General features: G+C 55.1%; 2 protein-coding genes across 3 annotated transcripts in view; one reads left to right on the plus strand and one right to left on the minus strand.

The window, feature by feature from the left end:
* The window catches only part of sardh (sarcosine dehydrogenase), a 170475-nt gene extending 168929 nt beyond the window's left edge, over positions 1-1546 (plus strand). Inside the window, exon 20 of the mRNA XM_072488950.1 lies at positions 1125-1546. Within this exon, the coding sequence (XP_072345051.1) occupies positions 1125-1250 (126 nt within the window). The 3' untranslated portion in view covers positions 1251-1546. The remainder of the gene's footprint in view (positions 1-1124) is intronic.
* Positions 1547-2245: 699 nt separating this feature from the next.
* The window catches only part of dbh (dopamine beta-hydroxylase (dopamine beta-monooxygenase)), an 85012-nt gene continuing 62139 nt past the window's right edge, over positions 2246-25118 (minus strand). For both annotated transcript variants that reach the window (XM_072488949.1, XM_072488948.1), the window contains 5 exons: positions 6584-6622; positions 5667-5726; positions 4607-4734; positions 2723-2882; positions 2246-2606 (listed from right to left, as the gene is read on the minus strand). In XM_072488949.1, the coding sequence (XP_072345050.1) occupies positions 2454-2606; positions 2723-2882; positions 4607-4734; positions 5667-5726; positions 6584-6622 (540 nt within the window). In that variant the 3' untranslated portion in view covers positions 2246-2453. The remainder of the gene's footprint in view (positions 2607-2722; positions 2883-4606; positions 4735-5666; positions 5727-6583; positions 6623-25118) is intronic.

Genomic DNA, 25118 nt, shown 5'->3' on the forward strand with positions numbered 1-25118 from the left:
CTACAGGCGCCCCCCTCTTGTGTCAACCGTTTGCCCCACCAGCGCCGTCTAGGGGTGACGAAGCTGCCATGGAGGCCGAAGCCACGCTCCCGGAATCGCAGACGCCCGGACCCCCACCAGAATCACCACCGAAGCCCAGACGATCCAGGAGGATGACCAAGGCACCCGACCATCTGATTGCTTCACTGTAACTGTAACTGTAAATGAACACTGAATGTATATATCTTCCACGCTTGTAAATATTCTCGACAACTCTGTAAGGAGGTATCATGGTACCTCCATATCTGATCATACCATGTTAGATGCAATTGTAACCACTGGCCACCACTCCCGCCGGACTCTTTTTTAACAGGGGGTGAATGTGGTATTGTCAGGTATTGCAGTACCCGAGAGGCTGTAGACCATTGGTTAAACCTAGGAGTTTACCATTGGCTGTTTGGTATGTAGCAGCCCTGACAGGCGGGGTATAAGAACCGGTGCCGTCCCAGCAACCCTCATTCTGTACCGAAGCTGCTGGGGAACAGTTCTAGTCTATTAAAGCCTTCAGTTATGTCACTACCTCGTCTGTAGTAGTAATTGATCGTGCATCAACAAGGAAAAGCTCTTTTTCCTGCAACAAGTGATTAGGATGTGGGATGCACTGGGATGTGGGAGGCTCTGCCTGAAAATGTTTGTAGGCCTTTGGGGTGAAAGGGGGGCAGTGTCACTCAGTGTGTAGCTCTTAGACAGAGCCAGCAGACACAATAGGACTGAATGGCCTCCAGGGCTGTTATCATTCTATCATTGCCTCTTCCAACCTTTCTGGTCTCTAAAGTATCTGACTGTGTGTCTGACATCCAGTTGTGGATGAGCATAAATCTCCTCCAATTAAATATTAGAAAGACTACAGCTGTTTCTTTGATCCTTTCCATGGTAACTGTCCAAAGCTGAATCTGACTGTTCACAATCTTGGTGGGGTTTTTGATTGCCAAAGAGCTTCTAACATTAAAACCGTAACATCATGCACCTGACTCCATCGCTGCCTCACTTACTGCTGAAATCCTCTTCAATGCCTGGTACCTCTAGACTTGACTGTTCTGATGCTCAGCACTCTCTCTCATGGTGTTTTCTGTGTTTCACTCCAGGTAACGCCAGACTTTGTGAAGAGTGGCAAGTATTCATTGGAGAGGATGGGCATCATCTACCCAGCAAAGGTGCACCTCAAATCACCCTTTGATCCAAACAACAAACGAGTGAAAGGGATTTATTAGCGAGGAGCCAGGAGGGAGACGACGTGATCCCGGAGCTTTGAAACTAGGAAGTATGTGACCAGGAACTTTCAGCAATGGTTTTGAGTTCCAGTCCTGTGATTGGAAGATCAGTTTCTGGACATGGGGAGTTTTGGTGAAATTTCTGAACTGGACATTTCAACTTGAACCTGTGCTCTGAATTTACTCAGAGCAAAGGAGTAATTTTAATATTTTACTGAATTGTCATGAATTCTACAATTAATATAATAATTTTCAATCAAGTTTTAACAAATTAAAGTTTACATCAGTGCCAAAAACAGCAGATATGTTGAGTACACAATCAAACTCATGATTGAACACATGTGTTGAACACGCTATCCCTATTCCATGTTCCAATGTGTCAGAAACGGACAGGAACTGGGGAAGCGCGGAGCTGGGTTATTCCCTCAGTCAGCTCCAGAGTGGCCCAGCCCAGAGTCGTCAATGTTCTCCGTGGAATGAATGGTATTGTCAATGATCTCTGAGGCTTTCTCATACTCCCAGCCTGGACCTTGTCATGCTGGACACACTGAACAGTCACCACAGCGAGGGCGAGCTGCAGAGGGCGAGTTTCCCCTCGGGTCAGAGTGTGGCTGAATGACGAGATGGTGGGAGGAGTGAAGAGTGGCTCGGAACGCTTGGGGGTTGGAATGACCTGGGGAGGGTTCTCAGTCTGAGCAGCAGGTGGAGGACGGCTTTGCTGCGTCTCGCAGTGGCAGGTTGGGGATAGGGTTGTGTGGGGGTGGTGCTGCCCTTGGTGTGTCTCGCAGTGGCAGGTTGGGGATAGGGTTGTGTGGGGGTGGTGCTGCCCTTGGTGTGTCTCGCAGTGGCAGGTTGGGGATAGGGTTGTGTGGGGGTGGTGCTGCCCTTGGTGTGTCTCGCAGTGGCAGGTTGGGGATAGGGTTGTGTGGGGGTGGTGCTGCTGTTTGTGCAGGAGCTTCATCCGCAACATTTAAAGAAAGTCACAAATCTTGATCTGAAAGAATTTGCTGTTTAATTGGAAACAAATTAAAATCGGACAATTCAAGGGAAACACATACAAAGTAACAGAACAGGATTGCAAACACGGAACAAGCCGTCACTGGAGACAGGCTGCAGTGGAAATATTAGCTTCACATTGTCCTCCCCCACCATCCCAATGACACTTTGCAATCTCGGTTAACCATAGCTGGTTACAGATATACACTAAAGAGTTTTGTCTCTCTCTCCCAGGTTACTGCTTGTGAAGTTGACGAGCGTTGCCTCTCCCGGCACCATGTGACTCAATCTCTGGCAGCGATCTGGTGAATCCGGCAACGTGGCATTCACCCGTGGGAGAGGCTGCTTGTCCCAGTCACCCTAAACATAGAAAATGTCTATTGACAAAGTTTCATTTCAAATCAATTTAAGTGATAATACAGCGTAACAAACAAGCCATGTGGACAGTGCAGTCCCTCAGCAGCCTCTGCACTCACCGGGAAACGTACGGCAGAAGACTTGTTGCAGTGCATTGAGATGGGAGCTGAATCATACAAAGCTCGCAGGACCTGATTGCTGAATGGGTTCCAGGTCACAGCATTGAACTGATCAGTCACTGGGACTTGGGGACAGGTGCAGATTCCATCGACATCAATCCTTTAAAGACAAAATGGTGACTGATGAGCAAGAGAGAATGTGACTATCTCCCCGTGACATTCAATGGCATTACCATCGCTGAATCCCCACTATCAACATCCTGGGGGTTACCATTGATCAGAAACTGAACTGGACCCAGCCACATTAATACTGTGGCTACCAGGGCAGGTCAGAGTCTATGAATCCTACAGCGAGTAACTCACCTCCTGACTCCCCAAAGCCTGTCCACCATCTACAAGGCACAAGTCAGGAGTGTGATGGAACACTCTCTGCCTGGGTGAGCGCAGCTCCAACAGCACTCCAGAAGCTCAACACCATTCAGGACAAAGCAGCCCCGCTTGATTGCTCCCCTTCCACAGACATTCAAACCCTCCACCACCGACGAACAGTGGCAGCCGTGTGTCCCATCTACATGATGCACTGCAGGAACTCACCAAGGCTCCTTAGCACCTTCCAAACCCACGACTACCATCTAGAAGGACAAGAGCAGCAAATACCTGGGAACCCCACCACCTGGGGGTTCCCCTCCAAGTCACTCACCATCCTGACTTGGAAATATATTGGCCGTTCCTTCACTGTCGCTGGGGCAACATCCTGGAACTCCCTCCCTAACAGCACTGTGGGTGTACCTACACCTCAGAGACTGTAGCCGGTCGAGAAGGCAGCTCACCCCCACCTCCTGAAGGGACAATTAGGGATGGACAATAAATGCTGGTCTCGCCTGCCCCAGATTCTGAGAATGAATTTGAAATGTTCCCATATCTGGGGCGAAATTCTCCGGAAACGGCGTGATGTCCGCCGACTGGCGCCCAAAACGGCGCCAATCAGACGGGCATCGCGCCGCCCCAAAGGTGCGGAATGCTCCGCATCTTTGGGGGCCGAGCCCCAACATTGAGGGGCTAGGCCGACGCCGGAGGAATTTCCGCCCCGCCAGCTGGCGGAAACGGCCTTTGTTGCCCCGCCAGCTGGCGCGGAAATGACATCTCCGGGCGGCGCATGCGCGGGAGCGTCAGCGGCCGCTGACAGTTTCCCACGCATGTGCAGTGGCGGAAGGAAAAGAGTGCCCCCACGGCACAGGCCCGCCCGCGGATCGGTGGGCCCCGATCGCGGGCCAGACCACCGTGGGGGCACCCCCCGGGGCCAGATCTCCCCGCGCCCCCCCCCAGGACCCCGGAGCCCGCCCGCGCTGCCTTGTCCCACCGGTAAGGTAGGTGATTTAATCTACGCCGGCGGGACAGGCAATTTATCGGCGGGACTTCGGCCCATCCGGGCCGGAGAATCGAGCGGAGGGGCCTGCCAACCGGCGCGGCGCGATTCCCGCCCCCGCTGAATATCCGGTGCTGGAGACTTCGGCAACCGGTGGGGGCGGGATTCACGCCAGCCCCCGGCGATTCTCCGACCCGGCGGGGGGTCGGAGAATGTCGCCCCTGTTCACACAAGCTCGGGATTTCTGGCCACCCGACAATTCCTCATTTTAATCGTTCAACTATTTGTGGCCATGTCTTCAGCTGCCTGCCTGAGGCTGTAAGCTCTGGACCCGAAACCTCTCGTCTCCTGCCAGACATACATTAAACCTTTACTCTCTGACCAAAAGCTGTTTCCCACCTATCCTAATATCTCCTCATGAGTCTGTATCCGAGGTCAGTGATGTTTGATCTCATTGCTGTGAAGCAGCTGGGGATGTTTAACACCATTCAAGATGTGATATAAATGCAAATTTTTACCTGTTGATAAAACTGAAATACTTCTGCAAGTAACTGATATCCACAGCGCTCTTGCACAGTTCCAGCTGTGTCTGGGGATAATAGTGTACGTAGTTCACACACATTTCTTCATTGATTCCAAATCCCCCCTAAACAGAGAATCTGATTGCAATCACGTTGCACCTTGTCAACTGTCCAGACAATCCCGAACCCTTTAACTCTCAAACATTTATCCACCTGCTCACTGTGTCACTCTCTTTCTGTCTCACTCTGTATTGCTCTGTCTGCCTCCCTCCCTTTCTCTCTGTCAATATGCCTCGCTCCTCCGTCTTTCACTCAGGGCTAAATCGCTGGCTTTGAAAGCAGACCAAGGCAGGCCAGCAGCACGGTTCAATTCCCGTACCAGCCTCCCTGAACAGGCGCCGGAATGTGGCGACTAGGGGCTTTTCACAGTAACTTCATTTGAAGCCTACTTGTGACAATAAGGGATTTTCATTTCACTGTCTTTGTCTCTCTCTCCCTCTCGCTCTCTATTTCACTCCCTCTGTTATTGGACACAGGATTGGGAAATTCTCTGCATTGGCCATGATGACAGGGGCCAGGCCTGGTGCTCACAATGATTGGGGAAGAGATTTGAGGATAAAATGGAGCAAGTGGATCAGCTGCAGGTCACTTTGAACAGATTAGGATGGCAGACTAAACAGTGAGTTATTTGTTGAGGTCCGATGAGACTGGGGAAAGAATAGGCAGTGGACAGGGAAGCAGTTCCGCGCTCAGTGAAACAGGGCAGGGAGTGAAATAAACTGGATTTTGAAGGGTGTCCGGGAAGTGATAACTTACTAAATATTTCCCCTTCTAATTTAAAACCCGTTACAGCTCCAGATACCCGCTGCTCTGATGAAAGGTAATTGACCAGAAATGTTACCTCTGATTCTCCCCCATAGAAGCTACCTGAGCAGAGGAGTATGCACAGAGAAACTTCCTGAGACTCCAGCATTCACAGTAATTATCACTTGTCCGATAGATAACACATCAGTTCAATAAGATGGGCCACAAGGAGCTGTGAGCTTTCTGCACCTACCACTGTCACATGACTCCGGTCCTCAGTATTGTATGTACAGGAGGTAATCAAAACATCTCCCTATTGAGAAGATAACATGGTTCAAGAAAATTACTGATCAAAACAATTCTGCAAAACACTATGCGTCCAGCACTGGGCTGGTGTCTGTGTACAACACTGGGCTAGTGTCTGTGTACTGCACTGGGCTGGTGTCTGTGTACAGCACTGGGCTGGTGTCTGTGTACAGCAGTGGGCTGGTGTCTGTGTACAGCACTGGGCTGGTGTCTGTGTACAACACTGGGCTGGTGTCTGTGTACAGCACTGGGCTGGTGCCTGTGTACAGCACTGGGCTGGTGTCTGCGTACAGCACTGGGCTGGTGTCTGCGTACAGCACGGGGCTGGTGCCTGTGTACTGCACTGGGCTGGTGTCTGTGTACAGCAGTGGGCTGGTGCCTGTGTACAGCACTGGGCTGGTGTCTGCGTACAGCACTGGGCTGGTGTCTGCGTACAGCACTGGGCTGGTGCCTGTGTACTGCACTGGGCTGGTGTCTGCGTCCAGCACTGGGCTGGTGTCTGCGTACAACACTGGGCTGGTGTCTGTGTACAGCACTGGGCTGGTGTCTGCGTACAACACTGGGCTGGTGTCTGCGTACAACACTGGGCTGGTGTCTGTGTACAACACTGGGCTGGTGTCTGTGTACAGCACTGGGCTGGTGCCTGTGTACTGCACTGGGCTGTTGTCTGTGTACTGCACTGGGCTGGTGTCTGCGTACAGCACTGGGCTGGTGTCTGTGTACTGCACTGGGCTGGTGTCTGTGTACTGCACTGGGCTGGTGTCTGCGTACAGCACTGGGCTGGTGTCTGCGTACTGCACTGGGCTGTTGTCTGCGTACAACACTGGGTTGGCAATTCGTAACCCAAGTTTCTCAGATACTCACGGGCAACACCGAGATCTCTTTTTGCAAAAGTCGTATTTCCTGTAAAGGCCAAAGTAGATTTATGAAAACCAATGCAATAAATTTGTTCTGCATCAGATTTACAAACTATAGAACAGCTGAATCCAGCCACGGTTAGAATCCACTTGACCTAAGAATGGTCGGCATATTTATCAAATGAAAATTTAAGAACTTTAGAACAACAGACAGACAAAGAGGTACAAGAAAGGGGATTAGGGATAATGGCTGAAGGTAACTTAATACAAGTGGGGGCAGGGGGTGGGGTGGAAACGTAATGTCAGATCCACCTGGGCTGTTGTATTGAATTCTGGAGCTCTGACCCTGGGTCTCCGAGAAGCTACAGCAGATGCATAATGCAAGAAGTATTACGGGTAAGGCAGATGAACTTAGAGCTTGGATTAGTACTTGGAACTATGATGTTGTTGCCATTACAGAGACCTGGTTGAGGGAAGGGCAGGATTGGCAACTAAACGTTCCAGGATTTAGATGTTTCAGGCGGGATAGAGGGGGATGTAAAAGGGGTGGCGGAGTTGCGCTACTGGTTCGGGAGAATATCACAGCTGTACTGCGGGAGGACACCTCAGAGGGCAGCGAGGCTATATGGGTAGAGATCAGGAATAAGAAGGGTGCAGTCACAATGTTGGGGGTTTACTACAGGCCTCCCAACAGCTAGCGGGAGATAGAGGAGCAGATAGGTAGACAGCTTTTGGAAACGAGTAAAAACAACAGGGTTGTTGTGATGGGAGACTTCAACTTTCCCAATATTGACTGGGACTCGCTTAGTGCCAGGGGCTTAGACGGGGCGGAGTTTGTAAGGAGCATCCAGGAGGGCTTCTTAAAACAATATGTAGACAGTCCAACTAGGGAAAGGGCTGTACTGGACCTGGTATTGGGGAATGAGCCCGGCCAGGTGGTAGAAGTTTCAGTGGGGGAGCATTTCGGGAACAGTGACCACAATTCAGTAAGTTTTAAAGTGCTGGTGGACAAGGATAAGAGTGGTCCTAGGGTGAATATGCTAAATTGGGGGAAGGATAATTATAACAATATTAAGCGGGAACTGAAGAACCTAGATTGGGGGCGGATGTTTGAGGGTAAATCAACATCTGACATGTGGGAGGCTTTCAAATGTCAGTTGAAAGGAATTCAGGACCGGCATGTTCATGTGCGGAAGAAGGATAAAGAAGGAAAATTTTGGGAACCTTAGATAACGAGAGATATTGTAGGCCTCGTCAAAAAGAAAAAGGAGACATTTGTCAGGGCTAGAAGGCTGGGAACAGACGAAGCCTGTGTGGAATATAAGGAAAATAGGAAGGAACTTAAGCAAGGAGTCAGGAGGGCTAGAAGGGGTCACGAAAAGTCATTGGCAAATAGGGTTAAGGAAAATCCCAAGGCTTTTTACACGTACATAAAAAGCAAGAGGGTAGCCAGGGAAAGGGTTGGCCCACTGAAGGATAGGCAAGGGAATCTATGTGTGGAGCCAGAGGAAATGGGCGAGGTACTAAATTAATACTTTGCATCAGTATTCACCAAACAGAAGGAATTGGTGGATGTTGAGTCTGGAGATGGGTGTGTAGATAGCCTGGGTCACATTGAGATCCAAAAAGACCAGGTGTTGGGCATCTTGAAAAATATTAAGGTAGTCCCCAGGGCCTGATGGGATCTACCCCAGAATACTGAAGGAGGCTAGAGAGGAAATTGCTGAGGCCTTGACAGAAATCTTTGGATCCTCACTGTCTTCAGGGGATGTCCCGGAGGACTGGAGAATAGCCAATGTTGCTCCTTTCTTTAAGAAGGGTAGCAAGGATAATCCAGGGAACTACAGGCCGGTGAGCCTTACGTCAGTGGTAGGGACATTACTGGAGAGAATTCTTCGAGACAGGATCTACTCCCATTTGGAAGCAAATGGACGTATTAGTGAGAGGCAGCACGGTTTTGTGAAGGGGTAGTCATGTCTCACTAACTTGATAGAGTTTTTCGAAGAGGTCACAAAGATGATTGATGCAGGTAGGGCAGTGGATGTTGTCTATATGGACTTCAGTAAGGCCTTTGACAAGGTCCCTCATGGGTAGACTGGTACAAAAGGTGAAGTCACACGGGATCAGGGGTGAGCTGGCAAGGTGGATACAGAACTGGCTAGGTCATAGAAGGCAGAGAGTAGCAATGGAAGGATGCTTTTCTAATTGGAGGGCTGTGACTAGTAGTGTTCCACAGGGATCAGTGCTGGGACCTTTGCTGTTTGTAGTATATATAAATGATTTGGAGGAAAATGTACCTGGTCTGATTAGTAAGTTTGCAGACGGCACAAAGGTTGGTGGAATTGCGGATAGCGATGAGGACTGTCAGAGGATACAGCAGGATTTAGATCGTTTGGAGACTTGGGCAGAGAGATGGCAGATGGAGTTTAATCCGGACAAATGTGAAATAATGCATTTTGGAAGGTCTAATGCAGGTAGGGAATATACAGTGAATGGTAGAACCCTCAAGAGTATTGACAGAGATCTATGTGTACAGGTCCACAGGTCACTTAAAGGGGCAACACAGGTGGAGAAGGGTAGTCAAGAAGGCATACGGCATGCTTGCCTTCATTGGCCGGGGCATTGAGTATAAAAATTGGCAAGTCATGTTGCAGCTGTATAGAACCTTAATCAGGCCACACTTGGAGTATTGTGTTCAATTCTGGTCGCCACACTACCAGAAGGATGTGGAGGCTTTAGAGAGGGTGCAGAAGAGATTTACCAGGATGTGCCTGGTATGGAGGGCATTAGCTATGAGGAGCGGTTGAATAAACTCAGTTTGTTCTCACTGGAACAACGGGAGGTTGAGGGGCGACCTGATAGAGGTCTACAAAATTATGAGGGGCATAGACAGAGTGGATAGTCAGAGGCTTTTCCCCAGGGTAGAGGGGTCAATTACTAGGGGGCATAGGTTCAAGGGGCAAGGTTTAGAGGAGGTGTACGAGGCAAGTTATTTACACAGAGGGTAGTGGGTGCCTGGAACTCGCTACCGGAGGAGGTGGTGGAAGCAGGGACGATAGTGATGTTTAAGGGGCAATTTGACAAATACATGAATAGGATGGGAATAGAGGATACGGACCCAGGAAGTGCAAAAGATTTTAGATTAGATGGACAGCATGGTCGGCACGGGCTTTGAGGGCCGAAGGGCCTGTTCCTGTGCTGTACATTTCTTTGTTTCTTTGTTCGTAGGTTCACCACAATCTACTGTTCTGTTTCTATTCTATTCAATGATGCTGGGATTAATAAAGTTCAATTACAAGGACACGTTATTGTGAGATCCCCTCACGTGGACCACAGAGAATCAGTCATCGATTTCCCCGTGGAGATCCCATTGTACCAGGCGGAGGCCGAGCCCTTTAGAGGCCGTCCTGGACACGGACCCGGTCCGGGTTCTCTGTTACTCTTGGGCTGAGCCACTCGTGTTGTCAATCGCAGGTGCGACATTACCTTTCAGTTTACAGTAAACTTGTTTTAAACTTCTACTTCAATTATTGACTACGCTGGCAACGAGGAGCAAGATGGGATTCTGGACAGCCCTGCTAAAGAAAACAACTCTGGTAAGGAAACGTAGGAAGAAAACCCGGGAACACCACTATTTGGGAAACTCCAGTCATTCAATGCGGGCGTAAAGGATTCGGCCAGTTTGCCAAAAGAATGCACTATTTCTTTCATACAAATGGCTTAGAGGGTAATGACCAACAAAAGGTAATCCTTCCGACCACCTGTGGAGCCCTGACCTTTGACATTGTTCAGAGTTGGACTTACCCAGCAGTCCCGAATGTACTGGAAGAATTAGCAGCAAGCCACTGTAACCGATCATTGGTAATTCTCCAGCACTACAGATTTAATATAGGGAGGAATCCCTGGAGAGCCCATAACGGAATTCCTGACCAGCCTCAGGGGCGTCATTCTCTGACCCCCCAGCGGGTCGGAGAATGGCCGTTGGCCGCCGTGAATTCCGCCCCCGCCGCCCGCCGAAGTCTCCGAAGGGAGAAAAGTCGGCGGGGCGTCAATGGGGCCGCAGACCCCGGAGAATGGCAGCGGGTGGGCGCAAGGCCATCGATTTTGGGCCTGTCGATATTCTCCCGTCCGGATGGGCCGAAGTCCCGTCGACGTGATGACGGGTCACGTCGGCGTAAATCAAACCTTTGAATCGGCGTCAACCTGTGCTCAAGGTTTACGCCGACCAGCGTGGAGGTGGGTGACGGCCTGGGGGGTTGACCGCTGGACAAACGATGGCGTGGCCGCAGTCTGAATGTGTGGGGGAGAGGTATGTGTAGGGTTTTGTGTGAGTGTGTGCGGCGGGGGGGGGGGGGGGGCTGGTTAGAGTGGGCTGGGCTCTGGGGGAATGCCGGGAGGGGGGATGGGGGGGTCCGTGCCGGGGAGGAGGATGGGGGGGGGGGGGGGTCCGTGCCAGGGAGGAGGATGGGGGGGGTCCGTGCTGGGGAGGAGGATGGAGGGGTCCGTGCCGGGGAGGGGGGATGGGGTCCGTGCCGGGGAGGAGGATGGGGGGGTCCGTGCCGGGGAGGAGGATGGGGTCCGTGCCGGGGAGGAGGATGGAGGGGTCCGTGCCGGGGAGGAGGATGGGGGGGTCCGTGCCGGGGAGGAGGATGGGGGGGTCCGTGCCGGGGAGGAGGATGGGGGGGTCCGTGCCGGGGAGGAGGATGGGGGGGGTCCGTGCCGGGGAGGGGGGATGGGGTCCGTGCCGGGGAGGAGGATGGGGGGGTCCGTGCCGGGGAGGAGGATGGGGGGGTCCGTGCCGGGGAGGGGGGATGGGGGGGTCCGTGCCGGGGAGGAGGATGGGGTCCGTGCCGGGGAGGAGGATGGAGGGGTCCGTGCCGGGGAGGGGGGATGGGGGGGTCCGTGCCGGGGAGGGGGGATGGGGGGGTCCGTGCCGGGGAGGAGGATGGGGGGGGGGTCTGTGCCATGGCGGCGGGTTGGGGGGTCCGTGCCGGGGAGGAGGATGGGGGGTCCGTGCCGGGGAGGAGGATGGAGGGGTCCGTGCCGGGGAGGGGGGATGGGGGGGTCCGTGCCGGGGAGGAGGATGGGGGGGGTCCGTGCCGGGGAGGAGGATGCAGGGGTCCGTGCCGGGGATGGGGGGGTCCGTGCCGGGGAGGAGGATGGGGGGTCCGTGCCGGGGAGGAGGATAGGAGGGTCCGTGCCGGGGAGGAGGATGGGGGGGGTCCGTGCCGGGGAGGAGGATGCAGGGGTCCGTGCCGGGGATGGGGGGGTCCGTGCCGGGGAGGAGGATGGGGGGTCCGTGCCGGGGAGGAGGATGGGGTCCGTGCCGGGGATGGGGGGGTCCGTGCCGGGGAGGAGGATGGGGGGGGTCCGTGCCGGGGATGAGGATTGGGGGGTCCGTGCTGGGGAGGAGGATGGGGTCCGTGCCGGGGAGGAGGATGGGGGGGTCCGTGCCGGGGAGGAGGATGGGGGGGTCCGTGCCGGGGAGGAGGATGGGGGGGTCCGTGCCGGGGAGGAGGATGGGGGGGGTCCGTGCCGGGGAGGAGGATGGGGGGGGTCCGTGCCGGGGAGGAGGATGGGGGGGGTCCGTGCCGGGGAGGAGGATGGGGGGGGGTCCGTGCCGGGGAGGAGGATGGGGGGGGTCCGTGCCGGGGAGGAGGATGGGGGGACGGGGTCTGTGCCGGGGAGGAGGATGGGGGGGTCCGTGCCGGGGAGGAGGATGGGGGGTCCGTGCCGGGGAGGAGGATGGGGTCCGTGCCGGGGAGGAGGATGGGGTCTGTGCCGGGGAGGAGGATGGGGGGGTCCGTGCCGGGGAGGAGGATGCAGGGGTCCGTGCCGGGGAGGAGGATGGGGTCCGTGCCGGGGAGGAGGATGGGGGGGGTCCGTGCCGGGGAGGAGGATGGGGGGGTCCGTGCCGGGGAGGAGGATGGGGGGGGTCTGTGCCGGGGAGGGGGGATGGGGTCCGTGCCGGGAAGGGGGGATGGGGTCCGTGCCGGGGAGGAGGATGGGGGGGGGGTCTGTGCCATGGCGGCGGGTTGGGGGGTCCGTGCCGGGAAGGAGGATGGAGGGGTCCGTGCCGGGGAGGAGGATGGAGGGGTCCGTGCCGGGGAGGGGGGATGGGGGGGTCCGTGCCGGGGAGGAGGATAGGGGGGTCCGTGCCGGGGAGAAGGATGGGGGGGTCCATGCCGAGGAGGAGGATGGGGTCCGTGCTGGGGAGGGGGGATGGGGGGGGTCCGTGCCGGGGAGGGGGGATGGGGGGTCCGTGCCGGGGCAGCGGTTTGGGGGGTCCGTGCCGGGGAGGAGGATGGGGGGGGGGGTCCGTGCCGGGGAGGGGGGGTGCGAGGGCAAGTGAGTTGGTCCACCTGGCCAGGTGCCAGCCTCCAACAGTTGGACCCATGCGGTCAGTGTCGCCTGGCTGGGGGGAGGAGGGGGTATGGGCAATGATGACATGTCGTCGTTCCCCTCCCCCCCACCAGGCCGTCATGTTTTCCGATCAACCAGCGATGTTAGCCGCCATGGCGGTAGCCGCTATTGTCTCTGTTGCCCTGGATGAGGAGGAGGAGGAGGAGCGTGCCAGAGAGGCGGCGCAGGCTGCCGCAGAGGGGCAGGCGGCAGCCGCCCAGGCTGGAGGGACACCGGACCGACAGGACGAGGAGACGGAGGAGGACGTCGCGGCCCCACGGCAACGGAGGCACCCGAGGGCGCCCCGTGTGTACTGGCCCCGGCAGTCATACCAGGACCTCACGGACCGGGAATGCAGGAGGAGACTCCGGATGAGGCGGGAAACCGTGGCACACATCTGCCACCTGCTGGCACACCTGTCACCGCGTGGCACTGGCGGGGGACACCCTCTCCCCGTGTCCGTCAAAGTTACGGTGGGCCTGAACTTTTATGCAACGGGGTCATTCCAGGCACCGAGTGGGGACCTGTCCGGCATATCGCAGACATCGGTGCATCGGTGCATCCGGGCAGTGACAGATGCCATATATGCCATGGCGCACCGCTACATCCGCTTCCCTGTGGACCGGGCCAGCCAAGATGCCCGGGCCGTGAGCTTCTCTGCCGTGGCCGCGTTCCCCATGTTCCAGGGCGCGATCGATGGGATGCACGTCGCCGTGCGGCCACCTGCAGATAACAGGGCCGTGTTCACCAATAGGAAGGGGACCTATTCGATGAACATACAGGTGGGCTGCGACCACCGCATGATGATCCTGCACGTCTGCGCCCGTTACCCGGGCAGTGTACACGACTCATTCGTGTTGTCGCGGTCATACATCACCGGCATGTACGAGGGACGCCATCCCCGGCTGAGGGGCTGGTTGCTGGGCGACAGGGGCTACCCATTGCGATCGTGGCTGATGACGCCTGTACGGAGGCCACGCAATGAGGCGGAGAACCGCTACAATGATGCCCATGTAGCGACAAGGGGAGTGATAGAGAGGTGCTTTGGCGTGCTGAAGATGCGTTTCAGGTGCCTGGACCTCTCTGGGGGCGCCCTCCAGTATCGGTCAGATAGGGGCGGCCGCATCATTGTGGTGTGCTGTGTCCTGCACAACATAGCCCAGCAGAGGGGCGATGTGCCGCAGGCAGAGGAGGGCGGAGTGGAGGAGCAGCAGGAAGAGGCGCAGTCCTCCCAGATGAGGGGGACGGGGACAATGGTCAGGGCAGACGGGCTAGACACAGGCGGGTGGCTGTCCACTGTTACTGGCTGGCCCAGCGGGCACGGGATAGGCTGATAGACGCCCGCTTCACTGACTAGATGGGCGTGGGAATCGGGTAGTATGGCCACAGACCGCACACCATGGCAACAGCCGACCACCCACACCCCCCACCCATCCACCCACCCAGCACCCTCACCCCCCTCCCCAACCCCACCCACCTCACCCGCATGCACACCACCCCCCCATTGCCGATCCACCTGCGGCACAACGGGCCGGGCTCACACAGTTGCGGGTGGACGCGTGTCTATCGCAGGCCATGGAGGATGATGACAACCCGCCTCCGATGAGCTCCTGGCTCTACATCGTTGGACTATGTCTGACCCATGGCCACAGTACCACCATCCACCCGGACCATCCCTGCATGCGGCTGTGACACTGCAGCGCACGATCCTGTCCTCTGCCCGGGGGATGTTGATGGCTGCCCAGGGGGAAGGGGGCAGACTCACCTGGGGCTGAGGTAAGACCACCCCTCACACACACACACACTTGCGCTCAACGTACATGACACCCCTGCACGCTTTGGACAGAGCACAAAGGCAGCTTCTGTAGGTGTAACATTGACTTTAATAACCAAAGGAGTTCATGCACGTGCCCTAGCCCCTAAAACTCATCTGTGCCCTGCACCCGTGCCAACTTACTCAGTGTCTAATTGTTTGGCCTTACGGGCCCTTTGACTACGTCTACGTGGTTCCCCAAACGGTACAGCAGAACTGGAGGTGGACTCCTGTGATTCCTGCCCTCTGACACTGGATCCCTTTGGCGGCCGTTTCCTGGGGCGTCCTGGCCTAGATGGGCCGGGCTGTGGCCCGGGCGACTGGGATGGCGAGCTGCCAGCCTGTCCTGCCCGTTGCCCACCCGATGCACCTGGGACGGAAGGGGTGGGAGTCCGAGGTGTCGCGGTGTTCCGGGACCTCCCCTACAGGGGGACCCGGGACGGACCACAGCATCTCCTCCTCCCTCGGGGTGCCCGATGGCCCCAGGCCTCTACATGGGTGGGGGATGCGAACGGACTGGCCATCCGACGCCCCCCCGACATCTGGCGCTGCCAGTCCTGGAGGCCCGTGCTGGTATCGACAGGGGTCTGCAGGTTTGCAGCCATGGAGCTCAGGGGATTGGCAAACCCTGTCTGTGACTGAGCGACGCCGGCTCGCACATGGCCAATGGCGCCGATGCCCTCAGCGATGGCCTGCTGATACTGGGCCATGACCTGCTGAGACTTGGCCACGGCCTGCAGAGACTGGGCCATGGCCTGCAGAGACTGGGCCATGGCGTTGAGCGCCTCTGCCATCTGGCGCTGGCACTGGCTCATGGCCTCCTGTGAGAGGGCAGCCATGTCCTGGGCCACAGACGCCGCCTGCACGGAAGGCAGGGGGGGAGGCTCACTTGTGGCACTGGGTGCCTGTCCGTGGTGTCAGGGCCACAGCGGTGACGGCCGAGCCCCAACATTGAGGGGCTAGGACGACGTCGGAGGAATTTCCGCCCCGCCAGCTGGCGCGGAAATGACATCCCCGGGCGGCGCATGTGCAGGAGCGTCAGCGGCCGCTGTCAGTTTCCCGCGCATGCGCAGTGGAGGGAGTCTCTTCCGCCTCCGCCATGGTGGAGACCGTGGCGGAGGCGGAAGGGAAAGAGTGCCCCCACGGCACAGGCCCACCCGCGGATCGGTGGGCCCCGATCGCGGGCCAGGCCACCGTGGGGGCACCCCCCGGGGCCAGATCAGCCCGCGCCCCCCCCCCAGGACCCCGGAGCCCGCCCACGCCGCCTTGTCCCGCCGGTAAGGTAGGTGATTTAATTTACGCCGGCAGGACAGGCAATTTATCGGCGGGACTTCGGCCCATCCGGGCCGGAGAATCGAGTGGGGGGGCCCGCCAACCGGCGCGGCGCGATTCCCGCCCCCGCTGAATATCCGGTGCTGGAGACTTTGGCAACCGGTGGGGGCGGGATTCACGCCAGCCCCCGGCGATTCTCCGACCCGGATGGGCCGATGTCCCGCTGCTGGAATGCCTGTCCCGCCGGCGTGGATTAAACCACCTCTCTTACCGGTGGGACAAGGCGGCGCGGGCGGGCTCCGGGGTCCTGGGGGGGGGGGGGCGCGGGGCGATCTGGCCCCGGGGGGTGCCCCCACGGTGGCCTGGCCCGCGACCAGGGCCCAATGATCCACGGGTGGGCCTGTGCCGTGGGGGCACTCTTTTCCTTCCACCTTCGCCACGGTCTCCACCATGGCGGAGGCAGAAGGGACTCCCTCCACTGCGCATGCGCGGGGATGCCGTGAGCGCCAGCTGGCGGGGCGGAAATCAGTCTGGCGCGGGCCTAGCCCCTCAAGGTTAGGGCTCGGCCGGTCAAGATGCGGAGGATTCCGCACCTTTGGGGCGGCGCGATGCCCGACTGATTTGCGCCGTTCATCGCGCCGATTACGGAGAATTTCGCCCAAGTATACCGTTTTGGATGCTGTTGGGGGGGATGACCGACCGGGGGAAGGCCCTAGCGGCCAGGTCCCTGGCACTGAGTCTGGCTCTGGGGCTCAGAAGGGAAGGGGGGAGAATAAAAAAGCGATAGTGATCGGAGGAGACTCAATGGTTAGGGGAATAGATAGGAGATTCTGTGGTCGCAAGCGAGACTACCGGAGAATATGTTGCCTCCCGGGTGCCAGGGCCAGGGATGTCTCGGATCGTGTCTTCAGGATCCTTAAGGGGGAGGGGGAGCAGTCAGAAGTCGTGGTGCACATTGGTACCAACGACATAGCTAAGAATAGGGATGAAGATCTAAAAAGTGATTTTAGGGAGTTAGGTTGGAAGCTTAAGAGCAGGACAAGCAGAATAGTGACCTCAGGGTTACTACCGGTGCCACGTGCAAGTGAGGCAAGGAACAGAGAGCGAGTGCAGCTGAACACGTGGCTACAGGGCTGGTGCAGGAAGGAAGGCTTCAGATATGTGGATCATTGGGATGTCTTCTGGGGAAGGTGGAACCTGTACATGAAGGACGGATTGCACCTAAACTCGAGGGGCACCAAGATCCTGGGTGGGAGGTTTGCTAGAGCTCTTCGGGAGGGTTTAAACTAGTTTGGCAGGGGAATGTGAGCCAGAGCTATGGATCAGAGGATAGGGTAGCTGTTGAACAGGCAGAAATAGTATGCAGCAAGTCTGTGAGGAAGGATAGACAGTTGATAGGGTAAAGTTGCACTCAGTGGAATGGGTTAAAGTGTGTCTGTTTCAATGCAAGGAGTGTCAGGAATAAGGGCGATGCACTTCGAGCATGGGTCAGTACTTGGACCTAGGATGTTGTGGCCATTACGGAGACATGGATTTCACTGGGGCAGGAATGGTTGTTAAATGTTCCAGGGTTAAATGTTTTCAGAAGAATAGGGAGGGAGGTAAAAGAGGAGGGGGAGTGGCACTGTTAATTAGGGAGTGCATCACAGTTGCAGAAAAGGAGGTAGCTGAGGAGGGTTTGTCTATTGAGTCAGTATGGGTGGAAGTCAGAAACAAGAAAGGAGCAGTCACTTTATTGGGAGTTTTCTGTAGACCCCCCAATAGCAGCAGAGAGATAGAGGAACAGATTGGGCGGCAGATCTTGGAAAAGTGCAGAAGTATCAGAGTTGTTGTCATGGGTGACTTCAACTTCCCTAATATTGACTGGAACCTCCTTAGTGCAAATGGTTTGGATGGAGCAGATTTTGTCAGGTGTGTACAGGAAGGATTCCTGACTCAATATGTAGATAGGCCGACTAGGGGGGAGGCCATATTGGACTTGGTGCTCGGCAACGAACCAGGCCAGGTGTCAGATGTCTCGGTGGGAGAGCATTTCGGTGACAGTGACCACAACTCCTTGACCTTTACCATAGACATGGAGAGGGATAGGAACACACAGTATGGGAAGGTATTGCTTGTGGGACCTGTACAAGCAGGACGGGTTGCATCTGAACCAGAGGGGCACCAATATCCTGGGAGGGAGGTTTGCTAGTACTCTTCGGGAGGGTTTAAACTAATTTGGCAGGGGAATGGGAACCGGATTTGTAGTCCAGCAACTAAGGTAGCCGATATTCAGGACGCCAAAGCGTGTAATGAGGCAGTGGGGAAGGGAACACTGACAAAGGAGAGTACTTGCAGGCACGGAGATGGGTTGAAGTGTGTATACTTCAACGCAAGAAGCATCAGGAATAAGGTGGGTGAACTTAAGGCATGGATCGGTACTTGGGACTACGATGTGGTGGCCATCACGGAAACTTGGATAGAAGAGGGGCAGAAATGGTTGTTGGAGGTCCCTGGTTATAGATGTTTCAATAAGATTAGGGAGGGTGGTAAAAGAGGTGGGGGGGTGGCATTATTAATTAGAGATAGTATAACAGCTGCAGAAAGGCAGTTCGAGGAGTATCACCCTATTGAGGTAGTATGGGTTGAAGTCAGAAATAGGAAAGGAGCAGTCACCTTGTTAGGAGTTTTCTATAGGCCCTCCAATAGTAGCAGAGATGTGGAGGAACAGATTGGGAAACAGATTTTGGAAAGGTGCAGAAGTCATAGGGTAGTAGTCATGGGCGACTTTAACTTCCCAAATATTGAGTGGAAACTCTTTAGATCAAATAGTTTGGATGGGGTGGTGTTTGTGCAGTGTGTCCAGGAAGCTTTTCTAACACAGTATGTAGATTGTCCGACCAGAGGAGGGGCAGTATTGGATTTAGTACTGGGTAATGAACCAGGGCAAGTGATAGATTTGTTAGTGGGGGAGCATTTTGGAGATAGTGACCACAATTCTGTGACTTTCACTTTAGTAATGGAGAGGGATAGGTACGTGCAACAGGGCAAGGTTTACAATTGGGGGAAGGGTAAATACGATGTTGTCAGACAAGAATTGAAGTGCATAAGTTGGGAACATAGGCTGGCAGGGAAGGACACAAGTGAAATGTGGAACTTGTTCAAGGAACAGGTGCTACGTGTCCTTGATATGTATGTCCCTGTCAGGCAGGGAAGAGATGGTCGAGTGAGGGAACCATGGTTGACAAGAGAGGTTGAATGTCTTGTTAAGAGGAAAAAGGAGACTTATGTAAGGTTGAGGAAACAAGGTTCAGACATGGCATTGGAGGGATACAAGATAGCCAGGAGGGAACTGAAGAAAGGGATTAGGAGAGCTAAGAGAGGGCATGAACAATCTTTGGCGGGTAGGATCAAGGAAAACCCCAAGGCCTTTTACACATATGTGAGAAATATGAGAATGACTAGAGTGAGGGTAGGTCCGATCAAGGACAGTAGCGGGAGATTGTGTATTGAGTCTGAAGAGATAGGAGAGGTCTTGAACGAGTACTTTTCTTCTGTATTTACAAATGAGAGGGGCGATATTGTTGGAGAGGACAGTGTGAAACAGATTGGTAAGCTCGAGGAAATACTTGTTAGGAAGGAAGATGTGTTGGGCATTTTGAAAAACTTGAGGATAGACAAGTCCCCCGGGCCTGACGGGATATATCCAAGGATTCTATGGGAAGCAAGAGATGAAATTGCAGAGCCGTTGGCAATGATCTTTTCGTCCTCACTGTCAACAGGGTTGGTACCAGGGGATTGGAAAGTGGCGAATGTCGTGCCCCTGTTCAAAAAAGGGACTAGGGATAACGCTGGGAATTACAGGCCAGTTAGTCTTACTTCGGTGGTAGGCAAAGTAATGGAAAGGGTACTGAAGGATAGGATTTCTTAGCATCTGGAAAGACACTGCTTGATTAGGGATAGTCAGCACGGATTTGTGAGGGGTAGGTCTTGCCTTACAAGTCTTATTGAATTCTTTGAGGAGGTGACCAATCATGCGGATGAAGGTAAAGCAGTGGATGTAGTGTACATGGATTTTAGTAAGTTTTGTAAGGGCCCCGAAGAATCCAGCACGAGTTTTAAAGATACAAAATAATAAAGTTTATTTACTATAACAACATATACATAGCAGTAGCAGTAACTTCCCTTGCTACCTTCTCCTTCCTCCTGGTTCCTGGACTGGCCAGCTTATTTATAGTAGGAGTTTCTCCGCCCCCCTCATTGGGGAAGTTCATACTCCCATAGGATTGTGGGATAATCATTAGTCCCCAGCCAATCGTCAGTAGGCAGGTTATAACATCCCTCCCCCCCAAAGTCCAAGGAATCCACCGTAGGCCCTGGCGAAGGAAGGCGTCGAACTCGTTTGGCCGCAGGCCGGACGCCATTTGCACGCGGCGCTGGATCAGGCGGCGTATAACGAGACGGAGACCGGCGCTTCCGTGATGAACGGCGCGGTTGTACATCCACGGCCTGTGGACCCGAGGATTCCCCCTCTGATTCATCCTGTGTCTCCATCTCGGAGTCATGTCATGCCTCTGTCATGTCAGCGTCTCTGTCCCCATTCGGTCCCGTCATGACCTGCGCAGGTTTTGAGTGAGGCACCAGTGGAAGATTTGGAGGACTACCTTCCCTTGTTTCTGGTCTTTGCCGCTGTTGAACTGAGCTCCGGGGGCGGGGAATCTTTTGCGGGGATGATCTTCTGGACCGGACGTGGTCTACATGTTTTCGCTGGAGACGACCCTGGGCTTGCACTTGGTACGATATAGGGCCCGTTTGGCGAAAGATTACCCCAGGAACCCATTGGGCACCACCAGCAAAATTCCGCACGAATACTGGGTCACCGGGTGCAAACTGCCGAATCGGACGATGCCGAGACAATCCCGGTCCCTGCCGTTCTGGTGTGCGGCGTACTTTTGCGCCAATGTCCGGGAAGACCATACTAAGGCGGGTGCGAAGTCTCCGGCCCATTAGGAGTTCTGCGGGAGCTACCCCAGTCACTGTATGGGGGGTGGTCCTGTACGTAAACAAAAACCGAGCCAGTCTCGTGTCCATTGATCTGGAAGACTGCTTCTTTAGGCCTCTTTTGAATGTTTGCACTGCACGCTCTGCCAACCCATTTGAAGCCGGGTGGTAAGGGGCAGTGCGGATATGGCGGATGCCGTTCATTTTTGTAAACCTAGCAAACTCCTCACTCGTGAATGGAGTGCCATTATCCGTGACCAGCACCTCGGGGAGGCCATGCGTGCTAAATGATAAACGCATTTTTTCAATTGTTGCGCAGGACGTTGTCCCCTGCATCTTATGCACCTCCAGCCATTTGGACTGGGCGTCAATTAGTAGAAGGAACATGGATCCCTGAAAAGGGCCTGCGAAATCTGCATGCAAGCGTGCCCAAGGCCGCCCTGGCCATTCCCAGTGATGTAGGGGCGCGGCCGGCGGAAGCTTCTGATGCTCCTGACAAATGGAACAGTTTTGGGCCACCTTCTCAATGTCGGTGTCGAGGCCTGGCCACCAGACATAACTCCGGGCCAACATTTTCATCTTGGTCACGCCCGGATGCCCATTGTGCAAGTCTGATAATATCAGCTCCTGGCCTTTTTCCGGGACAACCACACGTGTCCCCCACAAGAGGATGCCGTCTTCCACGCTGAACTCTGACAGCTTGGAGGAAAATGCCCGTAACTCGCCTGGGAGCTGTCTATGCTGCCCACCATACAGGACTATGTGCCGAACCTTTGACAGGACTGGCTCCGTCTGGGTCCACTCACGGATCTGTGATGCCGTGACAGGCAAGGTGTCCATAAAATTTAGGGTTGCGACCACCTCACCGGTCGTGGGGGTCGACATGGGGCCGGTCGATAAAGGCAATCGGCTCAGTGCGTCGGCATTTGCTATCTGCGTACCTGGTTTGTGCTCCAGAGAATACTCATATGCAGCAAGCAACAAAGCCCAGCGCTGGATCCGTGCAGAAGCAATGGGCGGTATCGGCTTATCCTCTCTGAAGAGTCCCAGCAGGGGCTTATGATCAGTCACGATAGTGAAATGGCGGCCGTACACATACTGGTGGAAGCGTTTCACCGCGAAAACCACTGCCAGGCCCTCCTTCTCGATCTGCGCGTACTTCTTCTCCGCTGCAGTCAATGTGCGGGAGGCGAAAGCTATCGGTCGCTCGGCCCTGTTCTCCATCTTGTGGGACAGGACAGCCCCAATACGATACGGGGATGCATCACATGTGACGAGCAAAGGCTTTCCCGGATCATAGTGGGTTAGTAACCCAGACGACGACAATTGTTGCTTTACCCGCCGGAAAGCGGTTTCTTGCGGCTGACCCCAAACCCAGGTGTGATTTTTCTTTAGCAGAAGGTGCAAAGGGGCCAGCGTAGTTGCCAGATTGGGGAGGAACTTCCCGTAATAGTTTACGAGACCGAGAAAAGAACGAAGATGCGAAGTGTCAGTCGGGGCGGAGGCATGTTGAATTGCACGCACCTTCTCTGCGACGGGGTGCAGACCCTCGCGGTCCACCCGATAACCTAGGTAGACTACTTCCTTTGCCTGAAATACGCACTTTGTGTGACGTAAACGGACTCCAGCCTCCGAAAGGCGTTTAAGGACAGCCTCCAGATTTTCCAAATGTTCCTGCTCCGACGTCCCTGTAATCAAAACGTCATCTAGGTAGACAGCCACACGTGGTAAACCTCTCAAAATGCCCTCCATAACACGTTGAAAAATTGCGCAGGCAGAGGATACTCCAAAGGGCAACCGTGTATATTCATACAGGCCCCGGTGTGTGTTAATTGTTACATATGGTCGGGAGGCAGGGTCCAGCTCCAACTGCAGGTAGGCGTGACTCATATCTAATTTTGTGAATGAGAGTCCGCCTGCAAGTTTCGCGTAGAGATCCTCTATGCGAGGCATTGGGTATCGGTCGAGTCGGGAAACTGTATTCACTGTAAGTTTATAGTCGCCACACTAGCGAACTGTGGCATCTGGCTTCATTACTGGCACAATTGGTGCTGCCCAGTCAGCAAAACGGACAGGCCTGATAATACCCAAACTCTCCAAACGAGTGAGCTCCCCTTCTACCTTCTCGAGCAAAGCGTAAGGCACTGGGCGCGCCCGGAAATAGCGCGGTGTGGCTCCTGGTTCAACTTGGATACGGGCTACGGCCCCTTTTATTTTCCCCAGACCAGGCTGGAATACCTCTGGGTATCGTCCTAGCACCTCAGTCAACCCTCCAGAAACTGTTTGGAGGATGTGCTGCCATTGCAACCGCAAATGGCGCAACCAGTCCCGACCCAACAGGCTGGGCCCATGGCCACGCACTACGATAAGTGGGAAACGCCCCTCCTGGCGTCCATAGACAACAGGGGTCATTGTAGTTCCTGCAATGTCCAGTGGTTCCCCCGTGTAGGTGGCCAACCTGGCCTGTGAGTCAGTTAATGTAAGGGTCTGTATACCCTGCTTGATGCGGTCGAATGTCTTCTGGGCGATCACGGAGACCGCTGCGCCAGTGTCCAACTCCATCTCCAGCGGGTGACCATTGACCCGTACTGTCACCTTAATGGGGGCCACACGGGGAGCTGCCACACAATGCAGCTGCAGGCAGTCGTCCTCCGTCTCCACGTCCTCAGGAGTGGTTGCCGCAGGTTCATCCACATGGAAGGTACGGCCTCTGGGCTGGTCCCAGTTACGGCCCCTGGGCTGGTCCCAGTTTCGGTCGGAACGACGGCGCCTCTGGCGTCCCCAGGACCGCCGTCCGCGACGGGGTCGGCGCCTACAAGTCTGACACGGACATGGCTCCTCATCCATTGGCTCTGGAGAAGGCTCCCTTCGGGGAGGGATGTCTGATGGCCACTGGCGTCGGTCTGGTCGTTGCCTCGCCCAAGGTACCGCAGGAGTGCGGGGGGACGTTTTTGGGCGGAAAGGGTTGCGCCCCAAGGCATGCACTTCCATTCCCTGTAGCTCCTGCACTCCTCGCTCTGCGCTCTCTCGGGACAAGACTATTTGAATGGCCTGTTGAAAAGTCAATGTTGGCTCCGCTAACAACTTTCTCTGGGTGGCCGCATTGTTAATACTGCAAACCAAACGGTCGCGTAACATTTCTGACAAGGTCTCACCATAGTCACAGTACTCCGCAATCCCGCGTAGCCTGGATAAAAAATCGGCAAGGGATTCTCCAGGGGTCCTCTCAGCGGTATTAAACCGGTAACGCTGGACTATCGTGGACGGGGTTGGGTTAAAGTGTTGCCCCACTATATTCACAAGTTCGTCAAACGTTTTGGTGTCCGGCGCAGCTGGGTACGTAAGGCTCCTAATCACCCCAAACGTATGCGGTCCGCAGGCGGTGAGCAATATGACCACCTGGCGCTCGTTTTCAGTGATATTGTTTGCCCGGAAATAGTAACGCATCCGTTGCGTGTACTGGTTCCAGCTTTCCAGCGCAGCATCAAAAACATCCAAACGTCCGTACAGAGGCATGGTGTAATAGAAAACAACTTCCAACCTGTATCCAACAAAAATCCAGGGAGGTGGCTTCAGCAGTGTAGACAGCTATTCACTTTAACCTTCGTCACCAGTTTTGTAAGGGCCCCGAAGAATCCAGCACGAGTTTTAAAGATACAAAATAATAAAGTTTATTTACTATAACAACATATACATAGCAGTAGCAGTAACTTCCCTTGCTACCTTCTCCTTCCTCCTGGTTCCTGGACTGGCCAGCTTATTTATAGTAGGAGTTTCTCCGCCCCCCTCATTGGGGAAGTTCATACTCCCATAGGATTGTGGGATAATCATTAGTCCCCAGCCAATCGTCAGTAGGCAGGTTATAACAGTAAGGCATTTGATAAGGTTCCCCATGGTAGGCTTGTGCAGAAAGTACGGAGGCATGGGATAGTGGGAAATTTGGCCAGTTGGATAACGAACTGGCTAACCGATAGAAGTCAGAGAGTGGTGGTGGATGGTAAATATTCAGCCTGGATCCCAGTTACCAGTGGCGTACCGCAGGGATCAGTTCTGGGTCCTCTGCTGTTTGTGATTT

The sequence above is a fragment of the Scyliorhinus torazame genome, chromosome 22 (genome assembly GCF_047496885.1).
Source record: "Scyliorhinus torazame isolate Kashiwa2021f chromosome 22, sScyTor2.1, whole genome shotgun sequence".
In the NCBI taxonomy this organism is placed as follows: domain Eukaryota; kingdom Metazoa; phylum Chordata; class Chondrichthyes; order Carcharhiniformes; family Scyliorhinidae; genus Scyliorhinus; species Scyliorhinus torazame.